The sequence below is a fragment of the Prosopis cineraria genome, unplaced genomic scaffold (genome assembly GCF_029017545.1).
Source record: "Prosopis cineraria cultivar Desert tree isolate PC_DT_omini unplaced genomic scaffold, ASM2901754v1 PC3, whole genome shotgun sequence".
Lineage (NCBI taxonomy): Eukaryota > Viridiplantae > Streptophyta > Magnoliopsida > Fabales > Fabaceae > Prosopis > Prosopis cineraria.
Window position 1 is genome coordinate 38,832,382 of NW_026555334.1, and position 21,731 is coordinate 38,854,112.

The 21,731-nt window shown below is 36.9% G+C and overlaps 2 protein-coding genes across 5 annotated transcripts; both read right to left on the reverse strand.

The window, feature by feature from the left end:
* Nucleotides 1-1,872: 1,872 nt before the first annotated feature.
* LOC129307106 (transcription factor bHLH48-like) lies at nt 1,873-7,997 on the reverse strand. The gene is made up of 7 exons (XM_054947974.1): nt 6,951-7,997; nt 6,719-6,847; nt 6,521-6,586; nt 4,431-4,499; nt 3,730-3,801; nt 2,643-2,850; nt 1,873-2,338 (listed from the first exon to the last, which is right to left on the reverse strand). Exons 1-7 carry the CDS (start codon nt 7,482-7,484, stop codon nt 2,301-2,303), a joined length of 1,116 nt encoding a protein of 371 aa, XP_054803949.1. The 5' UTR covers nt 7,485-7,997; the 3' UTR covers nt 1,873-2,300.
* A 4,733-nt stretch (nt 7,998-12,730) lies between these two features.
* Nucleotides 12,731-16,355, reverse strand: LOC129304951 (protein cornichon homolog 1-like). 4 transcript variants are annotated; one of them, XM_054944804.1, is made up of 5 exons: nt 16,019-16,347; nt 15,702-15,883; nt 15,178-15,300; nt 13,875-13,965; nt 12,731-13,216 (listed from the first exon to the last, which is right to left on the reverse strand). In XM_054944804.1, exons 1-4 carry the CDS (start codon nt 16,094-16,096, stop codon nt 13,920-13,922), a joined length of 429 nt encoding a protein of 142 aa, XP_054800779.1. In that variant the 5' UTR covers nt 16,097-16,347; the 3' UTR covers nt 12,731-13,216; nt 13,875-13,919. The 4 variants fall into 4 exon arrangements, with proteins under 4 accessions (XP_054800779.1, XP_054800782.1, XP_054800780.1 ...); XM_054944805.1 differs by lacking the exon at nt 12,731-13,216 and adding an exon at nt 13,233-13,429 and having other exon boundaries at nt 16,019-16,349; XM_054944807.1 differs by lacking the exon at nt 13,875-13,965 and having other exon boundaries at nt 16,019-16,355.
* Between the last annotated feature and the right edge of the window lie 5,376 nt (nt 16,356-21,731).

Genomic DNA, 21,731 nt, shown 5'->3' on the forward strand with positions numbered 1-21,731 from the left:
ACTATTTTATAATTTTTATTTTAATAAATCTGAATTGTTTAGATCAAAATATGGATGGTCCAAATTTCATTTCAAATAATGAATGAGCGGAAACCGATCCCCGGCTTCTATAATTTTGAGTCCTCTTGAATCATTTTCAAATTTTTCCTATAATTTTTACACTTCATACATTTTATGTCCCACTGGCCTGGGATCTTGCGTCCGGCGACTGTGCATGTATATGAATTAAATTATTTATTAGTAAAAGATCTGGACGCAAAAGCTACGTGGTATTCAAATACTATCCTGTGGAGTTTATTTCAGCATTGGAAGAATTTATATGGAAATATAAAAGATGAGATGGTGTGGAAGGGCAGTTTCTTCCCACTTCCGAGTGAAACCAAAACGAAGGAATTTAAAATTGTCCTTTTTTTTATATTATTGAAACTGCATCAGCTGCTTGAATTTATCATCATAAATGTTTGCACAAGATTAACATTGTATTTGTGTTAGAGTATTTGAATTTAAATTTTAAGTAAAATTCATTATTTTAGATAAATAAAATTCATGGATTCAAATTAAATTTAAATCCAAGTAAATTTTATAACCACAAGTCTTTAGAATTTTAAATATATACTCTAACTTAATTTTTTCAAATGTAAGCAAACTCATGAAATTCACAGTCAATCTTTCTCATTACTTTCAGCTTGTGTTGTCCCAAGCTATTAAAAATTAAATTAATCATTAAACTGGTTAAAATTAGGGGTTAGGGTTAAAGGTTTAATCAAAGTTGAATCAGGAGTCAAACCAAATATAATCAAATAAAATGATTTAAATGAAAACATATTAATTTTTAAAATATCATTCAAGACTTTTTTTGGCCAAAGGAATATTATTCAAGACTTAATTTATTATATAAGGCACCGTCAATATTTATATGAAAGTTAAATATTTTAAAAAGTAATATATATAATTATATTTATATGAAAATTAAATATTTATTTAAACATCAGCTACCTATCACTGACATTAAATAGAGTGAGTGACTGTTGCTTATATGCTCACAGTGCTTGGGGTACGTTAATATTTGTGCAAAAGAAGGAATCAAATCATCACCCACACAACACAAATGTATCCATTGGGTTTTGCAACTTCAAATCATTACTCGACCTTCTTGAGTTCTTTTCTCGTTACATCTTCTTCATGAAGGCATTTTACAGGCAAATAGAGGTCACTTTTCAAAGCGAGACCCATGATGCTCGAAAACAGCTTGCTGGTCAGGGACGACGGACGAGAAGTGGTGCGATGGTCACTTGTTAAGGATGAGTGGATGATGGATGACGAATTGAGAGGCAAGAACGCCGCACAAGAAGAGGAAGATCAAATAACTGGAGAGGAACATCGAAGCAAAATTGAAAAGGTTTAAAAAGTATGCATTTCAATTTTTTTTTTTTTATTCAGCCCGTCCAACCCGCTTTAGTCTTGAATTTGGGCAGATTAATTCAGGTTAATCTCGAGTCATTTAAGTATGCTGGGTCAAACACGCAGCTGGGTCGTCGATTCACCGGTCCAACCACTAGTCCTGTTTGGTTTTAAAATCAATAGTTGCCCCCATCCCTGTCTTTAAAATATTATAATTAGAAAAATTAAGTTCAAATTAAATATATAAATTTAAAATTTAAAATTTAAATTCAAATCTATCTAAAACCATTCTAATGTATTTGGCTTTTGGAATAATTGTATCAGTTAAAAAGTCAAACGCCATGTATGAAACAAGGATCAATCCCAGCGCAATAGAAGCACAGAAGAGCAATTCAAAATTAAATGCGGTGCAGCAAGCCCTGCCCAACAAATAGCGACATTTGATCTTCACTGGGATAGAAACAGGAAAAATGGGAAAGACAATATTCAACACGTTATTCAAAATTAAAGTAGTTTGTTTCACGCACCTCTACAGCAAGGACAATCATCTAAATAACAGTCAAAAGACAAAGCAACAATCTCCCATGAAAGTTCAGTAACAGTTCACTCTATGGTCTTACAATCTGAATCAATCAATCACCTCATAGATGAAGCATTGGATTGAATGACCCCTATAGTTAGTATAAATAGTAGTAATAATATTAATATTTCTTTTAATAAGAATAGCTTGCCAATTCTTCTTCCTGGTTGAGGAAATTCCCAGTTTCCGACTGACAAATAGAAGACACGGAAACCCTCCTGAATGTGGATGCTTCTCAAATCACCGCTAACTGCTAATTCTATACTTTGTATATACACTACTTTTTCTACCAGCTACTAGTACAACTTCTATGCGGCCTTCAGAGCTCCATCTTCAACTGATTTGAGTGTAGAGATGCTGTATCACAATATAAATTTTCTGTTTAAAAGATGTCCTTCTCAATATGTTTCTGACATGTTTAGTTAAAATTAAATTGCTCTTGTATTGTTCATGATTACAAAATAAGTCCTTCCCAGCAATTTATAGCTTCATACAATAATTTAAGTGAAGACAGCAAATGGTTCCAATTTCTGTAGATTTGTATTAGCTCAATGCCAATGGCAATAAGAAAGATGAAGTTAGAACTAGAAAAGCTTCTGTGGATTGTCTTTAAGACGGCCGCATATGCAGTAAAAGCTTCAACCAAGAACTTAAGACATACCTGAATTTGCTGATGAGTCATAACTCAGAAAAGAGTTATCCGGAGTGATAAAATTATGGTTTGCTTCCTCTCTTCCCCATAGTGGTTGGTGGAATGCATCAACTTGCCACTGTTGTTGATATTGCTGCCTGTTTCCATTGACTGGGATTTCTGGCCACATCAGAGGTGCAACCGTGCTGGGGAAGTTACAGTCCATGAGAGATGCACCCTATTACGAAGGAGAATTGTCAACCAGTGTAAAATTAATTAAATTTCAGGATCAACTGACCCTATTTAAAGGTACAGGCACAATGACTTTAGTCAGAGTTACGAAGGATTTGTAAACAGGTCAGATTCAGGAAATGGAGAGCAACCTCTCTGTGTGTGTGACTGCAGAGCAAGCTTTAATCTGCTCGGTTGACACTTACATTTATGAAACACTCAATTTCTTTGTAGGTCTAGCACATCTTACAGAGTGAATAGAATCACAATATTTAACTACAAACATTTTCTTTCATTTACACCACAGCACGTCACCATTCGAAAATTTTGAACAAGAAAGCATATAAAACATAAATACAATTAGATAGGACAATCATCACATAAAAGTTAATTTTTTTGCTTTGGTTAAAATCACATTTTGATTTCTCTTTCCAGGGGAGGGGAAGAAAATCAGCTAAGAATGCAAGATCTTCTGATTCCATTCCACTTACTTCATATTCCTTCCGTTTTTTATTGTTAGAAAAACTATTATTTTTTACTTGTATTTTTTTATAAGCAAAATCACCGATTTGAATAAACATTTATTACACATTTCCTAAATCACCCCTCATAAATTACATTTATGAAAAATGATTAATGTATACTTATGTTGATTAATACAGGGCATTTTAGTCTAACTATTTTATTTTCAAATATAATTAGTATAGTTAATCAATTTCTTAAACTATATGATACAATTTTTTTCCCTTATATATAGAAATGGAGGGAGTAAAGCGAAAAAGATAAATTAAAAATAGCACCACATGACTTCACTAAACAAAAACAATTTAACGTAATTCCTAAAATCGAAAAGGTCGTAGAGGAAATGAGGTAAATTATTACTTACTTCTGTAGCCAATATGCTGTCAAGGTTGAAGTCAATTCTTGGATTAACCGCAGCCAATTTCATTGATAAGAACTGAAATCAGAGAGCGACTCAATCAGCAGGAGATCACGTTGATATTAGAAAACTTAAATTTCACTAAATTGCATCATCAACACCAACATCCTCATTCTTCCCAATCTTCTACTATTTATTACACGTTCGGTATCAGTTCAGTTTCCATGCAAATTCAGCCTGACAAAATGATGTTTCAAGAAAACATTTTCGGCAATTTTTCTGCCATTTTATATCTTCATGTATCAACACTGAACTGAGCAATGCACAATTCTAGGAGTCTGCCATTTCAAGCCACAAGTCCACAATGCAGGACTTGCTATTGAATGAAACTCACTTTCATTTCCTTTGAAGAAAATAATTCAAGGCAGATGGTAAATCATTAAGTCAAAGAAGAATAAAACCGGGACTGCTTAAAGATTTAGGGCTTATAGGTAAGTAATATTTCCGTGTGTTTTCATTGAGTGGGTCAGGACCACCAAAATATTCCAAAGCCTCATAGAAGCTACACAAACTGTCGATTTTGAGAGCTCAGAAGAAAAGGACACGACGTAACCCTTATCCACTGCTATATTCAGTACCAACTAATGACAACCTTAGCCTTCGGAAGCTTTCTTAAACAATTTTAGAAAAGGTCGAGGGTGTCTAACCTCCACTTGCCGTTGCAGAGACTGCACGTGGTTGATGATTTCATCCAGAACCAATGCAGTTCCTGATATCTGCAAAGCAAATTTTTTTCAAGTAAGATATTTAGTTACTTACTAGATTAACTACTATAGGAAAACATTAACACAATTGAAATGATGCTCCGCAGATCTCTGTCATGTAATTAAAGACTTTATAATCCAATGTAAACAATGTGAAAGTTATGACTTCACGGAAAAAAGTGCGAGTTATAAAACCAGGCAACTAGCCAATTAAAATAAATGTGATAGAACGTAGGGACACAGTCATTAGGCCACAATGAAGACGTTTCAAGCTATGAAAAAAGGCCCCATGCGGATTACTGTTTCCCTTTTATTCTGAAACGTCTACAGACTTAGCTGCTCAAATAGCAGTTAATATCTTCAGAAAAAAGTGTGCGCCAAATTTATGCTGTAAAGTCACCATTGTCCATTAATGTATCCCATTTTTACAACTCCCTAAAACCAGATCCCTTTTCATTTCAAAATATTATGGAGGATGAAAACTGGAAACCTAAATTCAGGAGATATTCTTGTAGACTCGTGGATTAAATCAAAGACCGACATTAATTCAAGTCAATTTGGTGTCTTGAAGTTGAAGTCTGTGTTGCGTACAACACTTGAATTATCATGAATTATCATCCCCCCTGGATAAACTCCAGGAGTAATTCTTAAAAGCATGTACGAAGCAACAACAAATATCAGAGGCTGGACGCTGATAAATCATGTAGCACCCAAGCACCAAGTCAACCTCATACCCCAACAGGATGCCCCCCCCCCCCCCAACCCCACCACCTAGATGACATTCATTTAACATGTTCAATGTTCAAGCCAGTTGGGTCAGCCGTTAGGTAGATGCACCAAAACAATACACTGTTTTCTCATATTCTTTTTCGTCATCTCATAATGATGCATACCGAACTCGGGGATAATGGCACCATCGCAAGATGAGATTAAAACCTCAATTATAAGGGGGACCCACGGATACGAGTTTCAAGTTTCAACATGCCAACAATATGCGTCTCCCAAACGTTAAAGCCAGAATAACTCCAAGGAAAAGCCCCTCCACCATCCCACACGCCCACCTTCCTGTCTCTTCAAAATGCCAAGAAGACGGAGAAAGGCAAGAAAGGGATTGCCTCTTCCAGCATATCACATGACGTTTTTTTTTTTTTGGTCATATTGGAAGAATAATCACAAGTTCGTTTAAAAAATTGACTGACATTCGCGATATTCTTGATGTCAATTATGATACAAGTTTATCCAAAAAATGACAAACATGCAATATTCCTTCCTTATGTAAATTTTTCTACAGGCTATGAACAGCTAGTTTCAGATTCACGTCCAAACTTGGAACCTCAAAGTTAGAGAAACCTGTCAATGGAGACACTTTACTACCTCCTACAGCAATACCACCCGGTGAGACCTTGGATAAAATGACCACGGGCCCAACACTTGAGGACCTCAAAAATAAAAAGGCTATTAAAACTATTTTTATTTTATTGTTTTGAAAACTAATATTTTATAAAACATATTTTGAAAACAAAAAAATTAAAAATAAGTATTTTTTCATTCTCCGTTATTTTTCAGAACAATAATCCAACACCTAAAAGTTATTTTCATTTTTTTTTTTTTTCAAAAAATAATATTTTGTTTTTTTTTTTAAAATATATTTTGAATTGTTACCAAACAAAGTTTTTTTTTTTTTTGTCTTGAAGAACAGAAAATTGTTTCCAAGTTGTCAAGTAAGCCCAAAATGACTACTTTAACCTCAGAAAGGACTTGTAACCAATCTCCCAAAATGCAATCCCAGGGAGTACGCGAAATTACATAAATGCCATGTTCAGACCCACTAGCAAGAAGTGGGCACTTTTCTTAATGTAAAAGCAAGCATTTTTTTTGGGTGAAAAGGTGACAATGACAAGAACCGTTGTTTAAGACATAATTGCACTTTTGGGAGACAAATTAGTCAGATAATAATGGGCATTACGGAAAATTAATAAAGCTTAATTAATTATTCCTGGGAACCGAGGATTAGTGATACTGAAGGGACCGACCTTATTGCAGCCAGGGACCAGCTCTTGCAAAAGCTTCATCCGAGCATTTATCTTCTCTCTCCTAGCCTACATAATTTGATAATAAAATTAGTTCATTAAGGAAATTTACTTTGGTGAAAATAAATTTTGACAAAAAAAAAAATAATGAATGTGATTAAATTATTGATTAGTGGTTAATGAAGAGATTAGTCAGATTACCCTTTCTGCTAAGCTATGGTTGTCTGTAGCTTGACCTCGACGAGCTCGGACATGAACGTAGGGAAGCTTTTCAGCTTCCCCGGAAGCCTCGTCGGCGGCTCCCTTACTCTTCTTTGAGGAACCTTTAACCTGTTTTTACAGACTCCAAAATTACTCCATGTTTTCAGCACTAAACTCACTCAAATTACCAAAAACAGAAACCCTAACTCTCGATTTATAGCAATTAAGGTACCTTCTTCTCCCGTTCCTTCCTCTTTGCGGCCCTCTGGTTCTGGTTCTCAACGGTGGGATCAGAAACACAGCCCTGCATTGAACAAGGATTCGAATCGGTTTCTGGGGGCTCATTCTTCACTTTATCCAAATTGGCACCCGAATTAGGTCCAACCAAGCTGGAATCCTCAGGGTGGGAGTTTTCCCCGGCAAATACAGAGAATTTAGCAGCGCGCTCGATCAAAGTGGCGTTAGCAGGAAAAGTTAAATTGCCACTGAACGAGTGGAAAAGATAGGGTTTCTGATTGTTGATTTGGCACAGGGACTTCGCAGACGCGCTGCCGGGAGCGGCGGTTCCACAGTCCGGCGAGTGAAGGAGCTCCACAGCTTGCGGTGGCGGGAGTTCGAGAAGTGCAGTGAAGGAGCTCGCGTTTTCAGGGGGCGGGGCCATGATTCTCTGAATTTCTTGGTTAAATTGGATGGATTCGAGCGCGGTCTTATTGTGCTCACGAACAGCAAGACCGGATCCGGGCAGGCCTCCTGTAGTTTGCTCCATTATTGCTCGCTAATGATCCAAATTGTAAGGAACAGAAGTTAATTCACCTCGAAATCTTCAGAAAGTCAAACAGCCGGATGATTAATTTGACTAACTATCAAATCTTATAATGTCAAACCAAAACATTCACTCCACGCATTGAGGGAATGGCGGCATTGAGCAGTGAGCGGGAGTGATGAAAGAGAGGAGGGGAAGGAGAAATGTGGAGGGAGATATAAAAAGAAGAGCTTCAATGGCAGGCCAATGTGGTGGTGGTGGTGCAGCGGGTGTGTCCCAGATTCTGTCTCGGAGATTGCTTCTGAGGCATTTGAAGTATTGGCTACGCTACGGTGGAGTATGGTGTGTTGAATTATACGGGACGGGGTATCTCCAATTCATACAAGTGGACGAGTATGCGAGTGATGGCAACTCTCCCCGTACGGTTCTGACGATACAATTCGTCGAGCAAAATCAAAAAAAAATTATCGGGGGACCACAAATTCACTGCCCTGCTCTGGTTTTCAACTTTCACGTTCAACGCCTCCGTTTTCATTTCTTTATATTATTCCGCTGCTTCGATCCCGTAAGATCCAGCCCCTTGCATGTCTCCATTAAATAATCCCCTTTGCCCTCTTTGACCTCATCATTAACCATTAATTAATTATTAATCCTGTTACTTCCTTCCATGCAATCGTAACCTCGCCATGAATTATTTATATGAAGAATCTAAATTTATAAAATTATAAACCTTTCTTCTGTGATCTCCCGCGCTTGATTTTAATTTAATCCCGGATGCCATTATCAAAATTAAGTTTATTGAAAATAAAATCTCAGAAGTAATCTAATGAGTCGAATGTTAAGTGAATAACAGGCGATGCTGAATGGGTAAATAGATAATGAGAACAATTATGAGATGACCGTCCGTGGATAAATGACTGCTAGAGAGGCCAGGAAAAAAAGAAACATAGTATTTGAACCGATGTTGTTAAAACACATAATTAAAAAAAAAAAAAGAAAGTGTAAGTAAGAGAAGTGGATTGGACTGTGTGAGAGCGAAGATTGGGCCGTAAAACAGTGGTTCGGTCCCATAGGTTGGGGACCGGACGCAAACGAAGGCCCGACAGAGTTGTTAATCGTAGGAGATGACCCGTCCTTTTCTCGCATTTATACGCATTCCCTTCTTCCTCTTCTACTGCTATTATTGTTCTTTCTCTTCATTTATTTTCCTTTTTTTAATTTATTTTTTAAAGTTTGCTCGATTGCTCTGTCAACGTCCAAGTGACCCCCAACTTGAATTACTTATTTGCCCCTTGTACATTTTGGATTAAGAAAAGAAAAGATGGCACGGCAGGAACGGGGTTCGAAAAAAAAAAAAAATGGTTTTTCCCAAAATGGGATGTTCTCAGCTTTTGCCTCAATTGGTATATTTCATCGACCACCCTTGGCAGCCCGGTCGCCATCTCTGCTTCGCATTTTCCTCTTCTTTTGATTTTTTTTTTTTTTTTGCTTTTCACCCTCCTATGTCCGTAGAATTGGGCAGGGGATTATGTGATAAACTGATAGTAGCAATTGTGCTGACAACTATTAGGACCACGAATTGCTAGTTTCACTTGTTATTCCTTCCGCACATCTTAGGTTTCCTTCTTTTATTCCGAACTATGTTCCCCAGCATTTTGGAATATCCCTCCTTATTAGAAAAACACCTCTGCTCTTACAATGCCTTGCATAATTGATGGCTCAATTATACTCTCCTGGAGTTATGTCATACCACTTTCATTTCTTTTCCCCCTATTGTTCTAAACATGTTCGCTTGCACTTTTGACGTTTAGACTTATAATTTCTCCATCTTTGACTTTTTTTTCTTTTACAATTTCAGCTGACTTTTTTCTTTTTTTCTTTTTTTAAGAGAATGTAATTGGTCGGAAAATAGAATTATAACCAAGTCATGCACTGATGGTATTGTTGTGATTACATACATATCTTGTATGGTGGAGTTAGAAAGAAAGCGCGGGGAGTGACTTTGAATTCTGCTCACTACTGCCTCTCCTCTTTTTCTTCTCATTATGGGCATTTTATATTATTAAGGCGAGGTTCGGACAGTTCTCCAATTGAATAAAAGCATTATTGAATCTGGTGCTTCCTCTGATGACCAATTCATCCTGCTCTGAAGTCTACACTACACACTACACCCCTCCTTCCATTTTGTACCTTCCCTACTCATTCACTTTCATTCATTTCTCTTTACCTAATTGCTTCCTCTTTTATCCTCCACTTACCTCTTCACTCTCATCCATCCCCTACTTCATATACACTTCCAATCAAACCACTCACAATTATACATACATACATATTGTGGTGTGAGCGCAATACAGCGTGAGCATCTGAATCAGGCATCAGGTATAATCTTTTTGTACCATGCTTTAGACATCAAAGTGAAGGACTTGTGGGGAGATGGAGTTAACACATTCAAGGGGTGGCAGAGAAAGGTGGGGTTGGAGTTGCTCCAGATACGCCTCAAGCGGTACTGCTCCCATAACATGCTAATCAATAATCAATAATAAGTGGTCCTGTGCCTCTTCACCATTTAAAAGCACCATGACTCATCAGGGCTATTAATTATTAATAACAAGCAGTAACCACTGTGTCTTGAGGGAAAAAGTATGCAGGCTTGCAAAGTTACAATACAGCTCCCTGTTTCAGTGCTGTCATTGCCCACCCAACCAACAACCCTCCCCTGCACGTACGTCTCTTAGGTCCGTTCCCATCCACAACCACTTCAACCAACAATCCTCTCTTACTCTTCTTAATCACGGCAGTGCAATAGGATTTATAAAATTAAGCCATAAAAACAGTATCACTATGAGAAAGTACTAGCATTTCATTCGACGTTCGAAATGATGTCTCATAACTTGTTAGTATTCCTGTAAAAACTAATAAAATTCGGGGTCACTCAAAAATCCTTCTGTCATGACAAAACAAAAGGGGGTGAACTCTTTTATCATATTTAAATTCGCGGAAAAAAGCAAGGGAGGTAAAAGTGGAAGGAAAAGGATGGGAGATGCATTAAAATTAGGTGGGGATGGGTGAAGTTTGTTAGGGGAGGTGATGGAAGACAGCATCCAGACAGGAGCTGACAAGGGGGATTGGGCCTGTTTCTGGAAGGAGACAAGGCCCATTAGGCCTGCAAAGGGCCTAACGTTGAGATGTGGGTCCACTCCTACGAGCTGAGCTGTAATGGACTTGTGTGTCTTCAATTTGTGCTGGAGATTCCCGTTCACTGCATGATATGATGGGAGACAGACGGAGGAGGTTGGTTGCTTCGTACTGGATTCATATGTTTGTGCTTCCACACTGATTGACAACCTTATAGGCCACTCCTATCCTATTCATCCAGTTTCACGGTTCACACCCCTCTGTAGAATGACCGACTTTCTTGTCTTCCCAATCTTCCACTCACAGCTTCTATAACTACTTCTCTCTCTCTCTCTCTTTCTCTTTTCGGGACTATACCCAAAAAATTGTGCAGTGATAGATATAAAAATGTGACATTCATGCTCACTTACTCTCGCTGGTGTAATTTCAAATTATGTTCACACGCAAGCTTCATCGTGCGCGCGTGCCGATTTCCTTCTTATTGTTGTTATAGTGTTTGCTTCGGCATATACTGACAACATTCTCATATTCTTCATCCGTTTTTTTAAGGTGGGGGGACTACAACACAAAGGCAGAACCACCAATAATGGATGATTGCGTGCGAGTAATGAACATTTCTTTCTTTTAATTTTTTTTTTTTTACAATCGTATTCTATTCCTTATCCTCATCACATGTTTATTTGATTGTTAATAGCTTCAATACGGTGAAGCGGCGAAAAAAGAAGACGCAGGAGAGTCAAGGCATAGATGAATAAGTAAGAGAAGCGATAGTGGAGAAAGAGATAAGTGGATAGGGTGATGAAGTTGACCAAATTCGCAACAGTTCTTCTTCCGGGGAGTTTTGGACCACAAAAGATCTCCTCATAAATTAGAATCCACCCCCACCCCTCTCTCTGCCCCCCCGGCTTCTTTTCTGTTTTTCTTTTTAATGCAGAAATTGAAGGAGAGAATGTCCTCTTCAGTGGGCCTGAAGGATTGTGCGGCCCACGTGAAGAAGGCCCATTATATCTCCGGAGGCAGTGAACTCACCGTACTAGTAAAGCGAAAGATAATGATAAATAGAAGACGATAATTTTACGCACCGGAAATCGTAGATTAAAAAGTTTTTCAAGACCATTAAGGAATGGGGAATCATTTGGGGGTGGAGAACAGTGGTGCGGGCAATTTGAGGAGGTGAGTGTAACAGACATGTTAGGCAACAAGCACCTGTAAAATAGGTAACAGACCACAGTACATATTCATCAAACCCAATCAAATCAAAGCGAAAGAGGCATTGATTCCATTCCGTGATAGGCATTGATTTCCCGGGTTGCAGCCTATTTATTGGTCATATTTTTTTATCAACGAAAAAGAGAATGGACAGAGGAACTTGGAGGGGGTAGTTTAGGGAAGAGAGAAAGACAGCTAGAAGCGGGGAGGATATTACAGAAAAGGACTCAAAAGGAGGACAGAGGGGGTGGGCCCCGGTGAAAAGGGCGCGGGGGGCAGGGCACATCAGGCCTTGATGATAATGGGCCCACAAGGGAGGACAAGGCCCAGAGACAGAAAAGGACCCAACATGGAAGAGGACGTCACTGAAGCAAATTGGGTAGGGCCGCCCACAACATCAGCCTTAATCAGCCATCATGAGACGAATGGGGCCCACCATCAATTATCAATTATTAATTATTGATTATTAAATTGTGAAAGTGGACGCACTGGGTAATAGCATTTCCACGCCGATGGAGGGAGAAAGTGTTGGGTCCTACTTCTCATGCCCTCCTCCCTGTTCCCCTCCTCATTTCACCCCCTCCCCCAAACTGTCATTTCCTCATACCTTAATGAATCTGAGGGGTTCACTTCACCTAACCTACACACATGATAACACCACTACGCTCGACATAATAAAAACATATTAAATAAATCATAATCAGTAACATGATCTGATCTTTAAACCATTATCTTTATCAATTCATGATCAATCTGGTTTTTTAAAATACTTCCCTATAAGAAACAACAAAGATTTTATTTCCATGTTGCCTTGAACATTTTTTAATACCAATAATGCCACAAACATTTTATGAACATAGTTTGCTTCAACATTCATGAAGAACCTTTAGGATATCATATACTCGTTTTCGCTTTTTAAATTAATTCACAATAATGATTTCCTGTAAGTTTTATATTATATATAGATAAAGAAGATTGTGTAGTAACAAATCATACATACTGTACATAGTCCACCTATTTCTAAATATACGTTTAGTATCATCCGGATCCGCTTCAACACTCAATTAACGATGGCTTGCCCCGCCTAAATAAGCTGTAACAGCAAAACGAGATGACATCGACTGGGAAACCACCCTCAGCCGGGTGCTTCGGGAAATGGCTCCTCACCTAACTCATCAAGTTCCTTCAGCGAGCGACGCCTATTTGGGCCTTTACGGTTTTTAAAAAGAGCCTAAGAAAAAAACGAAGTCCTATCTCAAGGAGGCCCAACCAACCCAACTTAATCAACTTCAAGTAAATGCCTCTTGGACGGAGGTATTGCGAGTCTATCCTCGGGCTTGTACATATCACCCATTGCGGCCTATGGTTTCCCAGGTCCCTTCGAAGCGAACCTGTTCCAGTAATAGAAAGCGTTTTAGGATTGCCATTCTCTCCCCTTTTAAAACTAAAATAAGACTGGCAGATTTGATCTTCATGGTAAGCCCACAAAGGCTTAAATTGGAGGTCCCGAGTACAAATACCAAGCACAAGTCCACGAGAGAGAGAGAGAGAGAGAGAGCTTTTCCAAGCTCGTCAAACCATAGCTGGACGTGACACACCTCTTCCTGGGAATTGCGATTCCGCGCCACCCAAAAAGCCAAACAAGCATCAGGAGCAAAGGTTAAGCGAGGCTTAAGAAGATCAACTTTTTTGGTCTGTGGGTTCCAAGAAAAGATCAACTATTTTTAACTGTGTAGCAGAAGTTCATGCATAGAGGTGTTTACAACATGTAACATTCTAAGGAATGTGACTCAGACAAAAGTACATATGCTGATATGCTTTATCTCTCCTTTATGGCTAACCATGAAAATCAGATGGCATGCTATTACGAACAAGGCAGCTTAATATTCATTCAAATGATGGCTGTATCCCGAGTTGCCAGTTCATTCAAGCCATCGACTAACAAATCCTTTTCTATGCGCAGTTGACTTCAACAAATAGTACAGATTGAATTCAAAATATCCACAAAAAAGGGACCAAGAAAAGGGTTAAGAAAAACAAGCAACTTACGGAGTGGTTGCTATATTGCTCAAGGAATGGTTACATGAAGATTCATCAGTCATCATCAAGGTCTAAATAGTATACAATAAATAACGTAAGCCTGCAAGGAAAAAGTGGCAGAAAATTTTTCCTTTAGATTCCTTGGGGGTGATATATATAGCCAGACATGAAGACCGTAGAATTAACCAGATACCAAAGAGTTATCCCCCAGAAAAGCAGCAAATGCTAGAAGAGGACCACAGGAGAAGGAAGGAAAACAGATCAAAATTGAATGGCAAAAGATAAAGCTACAGAATAAATGTCATCTATAGCATTCAAATATTCCATATTCAGAAATGGCTTATTAGAAAAAAGTTGTTCACATGCTATCCTTCACCAACCCTCAACACCCCCTCCCAACCCAAATATTCACAATCTTGAGATACCAACAACTGTAATGAATATGGCAGAAAATCTCACAAATATGTTCAAGGATCCATATGCCTACCAACCTGTCCCAAGATGGCAGGTCTTGAGAAGGCCTAGTCAGTGAGGTCTGAGTATGAAAATTTGTGTATTCAGTGATTCACATACTTTTTGACGTCATAATTAAGTTTGACATCAAGGGCAAGACCCAACTAAAAGCAGGGGTAGACAAGATGATTCAAGTTTTGCTGTCCTAGAGAAGCAACTAGAAAACTAAATGAATCACATTCTGATTTGGTGAAGTACAAACTGTTCTTTCACGAAGCCCCTGCTAAGTTCAGTCCCCCTTCACTACCACGCTATGTTTTAACTAAACCAATGGTCAGGCCAGGTCAGACCCCATGTAAATAACAAGATGACTAATAAAACTGCACTGAAACAAGATGACGCAGAAAAGGATGTGGCTAGATTAACTTTAATTTTGATGTTGTAGGTTGACATCACAGCCGATCCTAAAGGCAAGGTTGGGTGCACATTCTACACGTTTAATACCACCGCAACATGTAACTCTTCTTTCTTACATGCCATTAGTGACATCTGCATACACTATTACAAACTCATCAATTGTTTTGCATCCTGTATCCCATCCCTTAAGCATCATTTCTGCTCTCAATCAGCAAATTCTCTCTCTCACATCAAGATTATATCCACTAGTCTGAGAAAGAAGAAATCATATGCTTTCGGTTATCCTGTCTGATCTAGAATGCAGATTCTTAAAGATAATCAAGTTGGTTCGTACCAGAAAACCTTAGTTAAAAAAAAAAAAAAACACTTGAGAGTATGCAGGGAGAAATCACAAGTCGAAGTACAAAAGACCAGCGCGTGTAATTTCAAGAACATGACAAACCTGAATACAGTGATGAGAAGGAGAGATAAGTAGAAAGCAAGCTTAGCAATCCGATATTTCTTCTCAGAATTAAGTACCCTAAACACTTCAGTGACATCAAGGAGATGCTGCCTTTTCACGTACCTATGTCATTGAAATAAAATAATCATGACAAGGGAACATATGAATCCTACGACTAAACCCATATGAAGTGCCAGACAAAAAAAAAAAAAAAAAACACACACACACACGTAGCAATTCATTTCTAACTCAAATACTCAGCATTGTAAGTTCCTTTAAAGATTTCAGTGTTATTCAACCCAAATATAGTCAACATTTTTTTTATAGATTTCCAGGTAAACAAATTGAAACAGGAAGCTAGATGGCACGTTGAGCACAGCATCTTCCAGAAGCATCCAACCATCAAATAATAAAATGAGAAAAAACGAAAAAAAAATAATAACAATAACAAGAGAGGGAAAAAAAGACTTGGAAGCACAACAAGAAAAAAAGATAATCCTCCTAAAATAAAAAATCAAACTTACAGCATCACATGATAGCAAGTAAGGGGAACGGTCAACAAAAACATGAACCAGTGCCCTGTGAAGAGGAAGAGAGCACACAGTAGCCCCTGCCCAATAAACTCAGGAAGGACGAAGTAATTAATCCGAGATGAAGCATCATATGGGTTGACGTAATCAGCTTCCAAGTCCGTCAAGATCAAAAGCTAGAGCCAAAAGGAAAACGAAAAGAATTAACGTGAATCGTGTCTTGCAATCACACTGGCAACAAAATTCATCCTTTAGGGGGCAAAAAGAAGGAAATGGGGAGGAAGAGAAGAAGTTGGTAAAGTAAACAATACCTGGTAGAAAGTAGAGGCGAGGAGGGCAATGTTGAGAGGGAAACAGAATAGAAGCCAAAAGAGCAAAGTCCAACCCATCAAAAGAGAAGGAGCAGAACAGAAGCACGCAGATACCGAGTAACTAGGGTTTCTTAGAGGGAGACGTTGCAGACTGCAAGAATCCCAAATTCAAAACATTGAGGTTTTGGTACCCATTCAGTGGTTGACCCGAGATCTTGGTACCGTTCACCGGCCGCACTCTCCCCCTTCTTTTCTTTTTTTCTTCGTGAAAATTAGGAGAAAGGAAAAGACCTCATCAATAATTTAATCAGATGAAGGGGTCATATTCAAAATCTGCAAATTTTCTTCTACAGCCTGGAGTTTATCTTCAATGATTCTGCATTTTTTCTTCATTATTCTGCAATTTCAGTCCTTTCTTCCAATTAATTTGGTGATTAGATTCTTTTCCCTCTTTTTTCCTTTTTTTTTCAATTTATAAATTTCAAGGAATTATTTTTCTATAAAACTATTATTATTTAATATTATTTGATCAAATTTAAATATGGATAAATTGGCCCATTAATTTAAAAAAAAATTTATGTTCATAAAATATCAATTAAAATTTTAAAAATTTAAAAATATAATTGATTTACATTGATATGTAAAAAAATTATTATTAATATATGACAGTATATTATTAATAAATATAATAAATAAGTTATAATGTAAAATATAATAAATATTAAAAATTATATCTGCAAAAGCAATTTAGGATTCTAATCAAGATGGTTTTCTCAATATAATTTTCTTCTCATCTACAATATATATTTGAACTCTAAATCCTTTCCTATTAATCCAATTATTATCAACTTTTTTTTATTGATTCTGATATGGAAAACGCGAAAGGTCGGCTCATATAAGCTTTTCTTCTTTCTTTTCCGAACAACAGGTTGGCATAAACTTTTTGAAGTTAGAAGAGGAGTCCATCAATTTAAGAGTCATCGTTCATACGTGAAATTAGAACATGATACTAGTGCAGAATTACGGTCATAAAAAACGAGAGGACTTTGATTTTTTTTTTTCAATGATATGTTATCTCAGTTTATCTGAATTTGACCGAGGCTGGGATCATTATTTTGCTAAACAGGGATAGTTCATTAGTTTGGGTCGAAACACATTGCATGTTTTAGCTAGACGAGATATTTCTCCAGATTAAGAAATATGCTGCTCTATTCATGTGGAGAGAAGCCACACATGCGGGGTTTGAGACTCTGAGGTTCCATTTAGTGCGTCCCACTCACACACATGGTGTATTTGTGCCTTTTTGGAGCCCATCTTTCAAGACTGAATTTGAAGATGACAGGATCAACGCCTTCTTCGTTAGTTTTTCCTGGCCCCTTGCATCGACCAGACAGTGATTTCTATCTAGGTTCCTTAATTTTTGTTGGGTTTCAGCCACACGAGTTTATCAACAAGTGGACAGAAAGGTGAGTTAATCCTTAGTTGGATGTTATCATATTGTTGACGCTGTCATGATTTCATCACATGGGGTGGCGTTTTATTTTTTTTTTGGTTGATGACAGGTATATTTCAATCATGTTGTCTCTCTTGGCCGCGCTCCATGTACATATATAGTTTATATTTAAATAGAAACAGCAGCTTGGTAATCGTACCTGCAAATTTGTCAGGAGTGATTTAAAAAAAAATGTATGTTTGATAATGTAAGGTTGCTGCAAGTCACCCGCCAGATTTGTATCCTTTCAAGTGCAGCGTGAGCCCCTGAAATGCAGATTACTGGTGGGTGGGGAGTTGACCGATAAAAATGCCACGTTGGACTTTTATTGGACCTTATAAGTTGTAAATAAGGCCAGAGTCCACGAACCTAAGAACAGACGGGAAGTCTCATCACGTAAGCACGGGTCAACCAAGATACGAAGGCAAGCTGGCATGCCATTGAAAGAGAAGCTATCTCTACTATTTTATTACAGCCTATTTAAGTACACTGTACATGCTAGATATAAACATTTCTTCTAACAAAAATTTAAACTGAGTTTGTCACATTGTAAAAGATTAAACCCAATCCCTCTTAGCCTGTCTTTTTCTGTTTGTTTTTTTTTTGTGTGATGTTCTCATTTTCAAGATCATTGGATATAGTTAGTGTTTAGTTTGGGTCTTGAGGAATCTCATACGTGTGAAATTTACTAGGTTTTTTCTTGCTTGTTAGGCCTTAAAATAACCATCTTTAGGTTACTTTTGACAATTAAAAGAACTACGTGTTATTCTTAGCATATCTGTTTGAGGCCCAAAATTGTGCATTTATTTCTCAAGAAATTCAATTTATCTTCTTCGCCATAGTCCTTTTCCTACAAATACTCATGACCCATCAAAGCAGAGTGGCACCTTGCCTCAACCAAACCCATTTACACATAAAAGAAGCCTAATCAATGCTGCGGGCTTTCTGATGTCCCTCGTTCAAAATTAATAAAAATGTAAAAGCTATAAGGTAAATTTAAATAAAAATGAGAATAGCAGGTGTGAAAATCGCTAAGGATACAGGGCATTATCTAGGATTTCCTATATCTAATTCTGGTAAACTTGCTAAAAGGTTTAAGTATGCTGTTGATAGAGTGGAAGCTAAGTTGGCCAATTGGAAGGTAAATTGCCTTTCTATTGCAAGAAGGATTACCCTTGCTAAATCAATTATGAGTATTATTCCACTTTATCTTATGCAATTGGCAAATTTATCGATTTCGGTCTGTAATGCTACGAAGAAATTGCAGAAAATTTTATATGGGGTAGTAATCAAAGGCATAAGATTTATCATCTCATTAATTGGAAGATAGTCAAGAAGCCAAAATAGCTGGGTGGATTGGGTTTTCAAAATCTAATTTCCTTGAATAAGGCATCAGGTAATAAATTAGCATGGAACCTTCTCTCTAGTTCAAAGGGTCTTTGATATGAGGATTTGCAACATAAATACATGCTGACTAATGAGCATGATCTTTTGACTGCCGAGAAGGGGATCCTCTCCTTTGGCATTTCATTTGTGAGCAAAAAGAATTTGTGAAAAAAGGAACGAGATGGCAAGTTCAGAATTGGCATTCTGTTAATTTCTTTGTTGACATTTGGTTGATGGAAAATATAAAAAAAAAATCGACAATTTCTGTACTAAACCCTTATCAAACACGAGGATGCTAGTAAAGTGGTTGAGTGTGTGAAGTATGGTATGTGGGATTTCTCTAGACTTGAAGAGGTGGTGGATAATTCTGTTATTCAACACTTAATAGCATCCTTTCTGCCTGCACACTATCGACGTGAAGATATAATGTCTTGGGGTGCTAGTCCTACAAGTACTTTCACTCTTGAAGTGCGTGTGATTTAATTGAAGGATATAACGAAGCTTTGTATAATCCCCTATACAAGAGGATTTAAAGGTGGAGAGGAGCTGACAGGATTCATTTTTTTCTTTTAGAAGCTTTCTTAATAAGTTACCAACCAATGTCCGAAGGCATCATTGGGTTAATACTTCTCCACTTTATGACTGGGGTAAAAATGAGGAGGAAAATACCCTGCATATCCTTAGAGATTGTCACTATGCAGATCAGTTATGGCGCAAACTTGTAAACCTAATGTACCATTTATAATTCTTTTTTTTCATTTCTTGAGAATTGGTTTGATATGAATATGAAAAGACAGCCGGGTCTTATCCTTGCTACTAATTGGGATCTAGCATGGGGTGTTGCTATTTGGAAGTTATGGATTTAGAGGAATGACTTCATATTTAAACATAATTTTTGTAAATCCTCTGATCCTTCCACTATCATAAGCTATATTTGGAAACATTTTGTTCTTTAGGCTGAACATTGTGATGTGGGTATTTGGACCTCTCCTCCAAATCAATGATTTAAATTCAACGTGGATGGGGCAGTGTCGAGGTTTGGCAATAGAGCATCCTCTAGAGGTTTATTACGTGATGAAAAGGGTAACTAGGTTACAGGTTTCTCCCACCACATTGGGTCTTATTCGGCTATGGAGGCAGAGCAATGGGCCTTACTGAAGGGGCTGCTTTTAGCATCTGATTTGGGCTTCTCTAAGGTAATCTTTGAGTCTGATTCTAAGACCCTGGTGGAATCTTTCCATGTGGAGGATAATTCCAAGTCAAGGGAAGCATCATGTACATGGAAATTAGAGATTTTTTAAGAGCTCGGGAGGATTTTCATTTAAGCTTCATTCCAAGGGAAGCCAATGGTTCTACAGATATGTTAGCTAAACATGATTTGTCAATTTCTAGAATTTTTGATTTTGCCCCTATTTTCTCATGGGCTGTGATTCAGCATGATGTCATGGGATTAAATTCCCAACCTCTTTGATTTTTAACTTTGGGCTAGTTCCCTCCTTTGTTATTAAAAAAAAAAAGAGTTGAGTTTAATGAAAAGTATTATGTGATAAACTAATGATTTAAATCCTCATTGAAAGAGGCACACGCATTTAGTACCTAATTGTATTTCGAATAGGATTATCTCTAATAGCATACATGTGGAAAACCCAAAAAAAAAAAAAACAATAAAGCTTCAGAAAAAATAAAATTTACGGTAGACTATAGACTTGTTTGATTTCTGTTTTTATTTTTTATTTTTAAAAAATTTTTTATAATACAATTTTTAAAATTGTTTTTAAAACAAAATGAAATAAAAATCCGTTTGATTATGTTAATTTAAAAATAATTTTAAAATTAAAAAAAGACTGATAGTGATGGTTATAGGTAATTAATAATAGTAATTTATAATAGAAATTAGTCAAGATAACTATAACTTTTAATAATTAAATTTAGTACATTTTTAAAAAACAAGAAAAATAAATGAAAACAATTTGAAATTGTTTCTATTTTTTAAAAATAAAAATAATTTTAAAAATAATTAAAAGGAAAAACACTTATCCAACAAGCTTTTAAATTTTTCTGTTTTCAAACATAAAAAAAATTTTTAAAAATAGAAAACAAACAAGACCTATATCACTACAAATCTATAGCTGGAAGAGAGTATATTAAAGGCTTTTACAATTCATGGCTGTACTGTTCACAAATTATGATTAATACTTCCCATTTCCCAAACTTCATATAAGAGAAAAAAAATAAAAATAATTTTAAAAACAATTAAAAGAAAAAACACTTATCCAACAAGCTTTTAAATTTTTCTGTTTTCAAACATAAACAAAAGTTTTTAAAAATAGAAAACAAACAAGGCCTATATCACTACAAATCTATACCTGGAAGAGAGTATATTAAAGGCTTTTACAATTCATGGCTGTACTGTTCACAATTATGACTAATACTTCCCATTTCCCAAACTCCATACAAGAGCGCGAATGAATTTTCCAGGGTACATGAAAATTAACAAGATGATATAAATAAAAAAAATGAATCGATTATGCTGATATCACTTAATTTTTCATTTAATTTTAAAATGCAGATAAATTTAAAAGATGCAAAAAATGAGCAAAATTTTCAATATATGAAAACTCTACTCAAGTGATGTGCGATTTGCACTGAAATCAACTCCCACGATGTCCCTGTTTTTGGACTGTCGGGTGAGGGTTTAACATGGGGCAAGGGACGTTTGGGCTGATGGAATTGTTGGATCGAGGGCCTGATTTTTCACTCATACTAAAAAAGGTACCAAAAAAAAAATGTTACACGTGGACATGTTTGCATTCGCAGAAAACAACCTTCTGCAAC